This window comes from Rasamsonia byssochlamydoides (assembly GCF_041956645.1).
Source record: "Rasamsonia byssochlamydoides strain NRRL 3658 unplaced genomic scaffold VTN77scaffold_26, whole genome shotgun sequence".
Taxonomy (NCBI): domain Eukaryota; kingdom Fungi; phylum Ascomycota; class Eurotiomycetes; order Eurotiales; family Trichocomaceae; genus Rasamsonia; species Rasamsonia byssochlamydoides.
Window position 1 is genome coordinate 155,593 of NW_027192409.1, and position 3,536 is coordinate 159,128.

The window sequence follows — 3,536 nt, forward strand, 5'->3', positions numbered from 1 at the left end:
TATAACAAGAGCCATTGCTTTCTTCACTCAAACTCGATTACAAGGTTGTCAACTCGAGTCCATCGTCCATGGTTACATGGCCCCTGAAATTGGGTTCGGACACCGCGACGGCACGCGAAGAAAGCGCCCAACTCAGAGATCATGACCAGTTGAGTTGTTGGGATTCTGGTTTCTTGGGATCAATACAATATCGCTCTAACTGCCACTCTGTGACACTCAACATTCGTTAAATAGTATCACTGGTCACCATCCATTCCTTGCGACTAGTCGTCGGCAGGTCCGAAGAAGTCGCGTACACTGGCAGGGGTATCGAACCACCCGTCAGGTTTCTTGTGATAGTGTCTCTCCTGGCAGGCCAGGAGACCATCCAAGATGCCGTGCTGCGGAGAGCGGGAAAAGATTGGAAACGTGAGGGCGGAGCAGAAATGGGATTACATTGTGAGCGGCCTCGCGCTCTTTACAAATGAATTGGCCACTGACTGTAGCACACAATAGAACCTTGACGACTTCAAGTCCGACTCCTGCGTAACAGGCATCTCCTACGTGACGCTGTGGGTGTTTATGTTCATCTCCATAGCAGTCTATTGCGTCGACACCTTCACTGCTGTCAACCTGCTGGTCTTCTCACGCTGGTCCGGCCAAATCAAGCCTAGCATTCCGTTTTCGATTTCGCGATGGATTTTCGCCGTCTGTATTATCATCTCGTTCGTCCTGTTGTTTTTCCGATGGCTACGTACCATCCGTGTCCTAAGATCCGGTAGCGTCGCTGAGAGTTACCTCGACCCCTTGGCCGTCAAAGTCCAAAGTATCCGGTTGGGGAGTGGAAAGGGCTGGAAACGATTCTTGGTCTTTGCGGAGTTGACCAAGAGTAAAAAGGGGGCCGATTACGTAGCCCTGTTTGCCTATTTCTCTTTCGAATGTGAGAATACGCCCTCCCCGTCCTAGAGGAATATCACACTGACTCGACTCCAAGCATGGTTGCGTGTCGTTTTTGCGGATGGACCCCGCCAGGTGGTCAACGCCATCACTCTCTACTCGGTAATGCAGTTGAATCTCATACCGGAAGGCAAAAACGCAGCCCCCGCAGGCACTTCGCCGATCATCCAGTTCTTCATCAATGTCAAGGCCCTTGCCGAAAAGAATGAACAGCAAGCGGCCATCCTAGTTGGTATGCTGTTCACGCTGATAGTCTGGATCGTCTCTGCTCTGAGCTTGGCGTCATCAGTGATACTCTACCTCATTTTCTTGTGGCATCATATCCCCAGTCAGGACGGTACTCTGAAGCGCTACTGTCGACGCAAGATTAACACGCGACTGGAGCGTATTGTCAAACGCAAGGTGAACAAGGCATTGGCGAAAGGAGTCGTTTTGCAGGACCGGAAGCCAACTCAACCCAACATTGCCGGAGAGAATCCCAAGCCCCGGCCGTTGGCCCCAACGTTGCCAGATCTCGAGAGCAAGATGCCCAATGTGTCCGTGTCATCGCTATCACGACAGCCGACTCAGAGTAGTCTGCCGCCGTACTCATCACGTCCCGGGTCTGCCGCTCCTGACGAAAAGCGTGGCCCGCTGCGCCAGCCAACGTTGCCGAACCTGGAGGATGATCGGCCTGGATACTCCGACTCGGCCTCTTTGATGGGAAACGCCGCCGTCATGGGATACAGTCCTCTTGACCGCCACCCATCTCCTGCACCACCAATGCCTTCGATGCCGTCCAACAGGCCTTATAATCCTGTTTCACGACCTCCTACTGCACAGAGCAGATCAACTCCGGGGCCAATGGATGGTCCGGGGCGTCGAACGCCTGGATATGGTTACGCAGGTCCCGATCAAGGTTATCCCCAGCCTCCACCTTCAGCGATGGGTCGCCGTACTCCAGCAGGTCCACCGGGCGTTCAGCCCCCAAGCCGGACGTACACTCCTGGCAATCCACCTTCTCGCTCGCTGACACCGCTTGAGACGTATGTGTCGGAAGGCAGTGAAATGTCTATCAACCGAAGCTTCACTCCGGTTGGTAGCAACGAAATGCCTAATAACCGAAGTTTCACTCCTGCAGATAGCAATGAACTGCCTCGGCAGCAAGGCAATGGCGGGTATGTTGCCTACGCAAATGCGTCTGGAGCCAACGACACGCCTAATAACCGAAGCTTCACTCCGGTCGGTAGCAATGAAATGTCTATCAACCGAAGCTTCACTCCGGTTGGTAGCAACGAAATGCCTAACAACCGAAGCTTCACTCCTGCAAATAGCAATGAACCACCTCGACCGCAGGGTAATGGCGGGTATGTTGCCTTCAACCCCAGCATGACGTCGCCCAGCAATGGGGAAGAGGAATCTCATACTCAGACCCCGACTTCGCCTCCATATCGCAACTTTGCACGACCTTCCACGACCACTCCATCTAATGAGGGTGGCTACCGTGCCCTGCCAGCCAACTTCTCGAGACCATCGCCTACGTCGCCATCGACGTCGAACGAATACGGCAGACCACCGCCAAATCGGACATTTTCCCCGCAGAACGATCCGCAATCGGCGCCCACAAACTACGAACCTTACTCATCGGCGTCCGCAAACTACGAACCATACTCATATGGCAGCGCCATATAGTAGCCATCTTTGCTATTTGCTCCCCGTCCAATACGCGATTCGCATATGCGTTTTAGGGCGCTGGACGCTTACATTTTCGCCATCTGATACCCTCTCGTTAATTCTTCCAGATCCGGCGTAATATGTAATAATTCTAATCGCGGGTGTGTTTGCACACATCAGCGCACAGCGTGCAGGCTATGCGGTCGGTCTCTCTATCGGGCGTGATCTTGACTTGACTTGACGAATGGAAGGAAAACGGAAGAGCTGGCTGGATCTATCTTCTGTGGTTTATGACTGGGATTTTATTTTATCTTTCTTTATCTTTTTTTTAGGGCCTTCTGAGCTGACGAACCTATCTGAGATAAGGCAGGTTTGTGAGCACTTTTTTGTTTTTCCATTTGACTCTCGTTGATATTTAATACAATACCCCTTTCGTTCGTTGGTTTGTTCATTCATTCATTCGTTTGTTCGCTGGTGGAGGATCGGTTTTATGTCTATTTATGCCTTTCTCTATGTTGGAGCGAATTTTTGTTTCATTCTGCGTGTACATGTCGGGATGCATCTTAGGCAACCATGTAGGAGGCAGGCTGTCAGTTAGGCAGTCAGTCGACGGCCGCTGCAGATTACCATCACCATCCATCAAAGTATTTCTCCCTACTCTACCTGCTTACATGTCACAAGATTATTTTCTTGGTGGATCTACATACACTTCGGTGGAGTTTTGAATTGATTTGATTTGGGGACTTATCCATTCGAAAGAGATGATTTCGCTAGATCTCGCTATGTAGAAGGGGATTGATTACTTACCTAACTACCTACTTACTTACTAGGGAGAGCAGAGAGAGAAAATCGATGCGAGAGTTGCATTTCCACTTTTTTTCTTTTTTTTTTTCTTTTTTTTTCTTTTTTTTTTCTTTTTTTTTTTTTTTTTTTTTTTTTTTTTTTTT

At 50.3% G+C, this 3,536-nt stretch overlaps 1 protein-coding gene across 1 annotated transcript; it reads left to right on the forward strand.

The window, feature by feature from the left end:
- Window positions 1-372: 372 nt before the first annotated feature.
- Window positions 373-2,607, forward strand: VTN77DRAFT_3686 (uncharacterized protein; the record flags this gene model as incomplete). The annotated part of the gene is made up of 3 exons (XM_069419661.1): window positions 373-438; window positions 496-919; window positions 974-2,607. The coding sequence occupies 3 exons, from the start codon at window positions 373-375 to the stop codon at window positions 2,605-2,607; spliced, it is 2,124 nt and encodes a 707-aa protein (XP_069278257.1).
- Window positions 2,608-3,536: the final 929 nt, after the last annotated feature.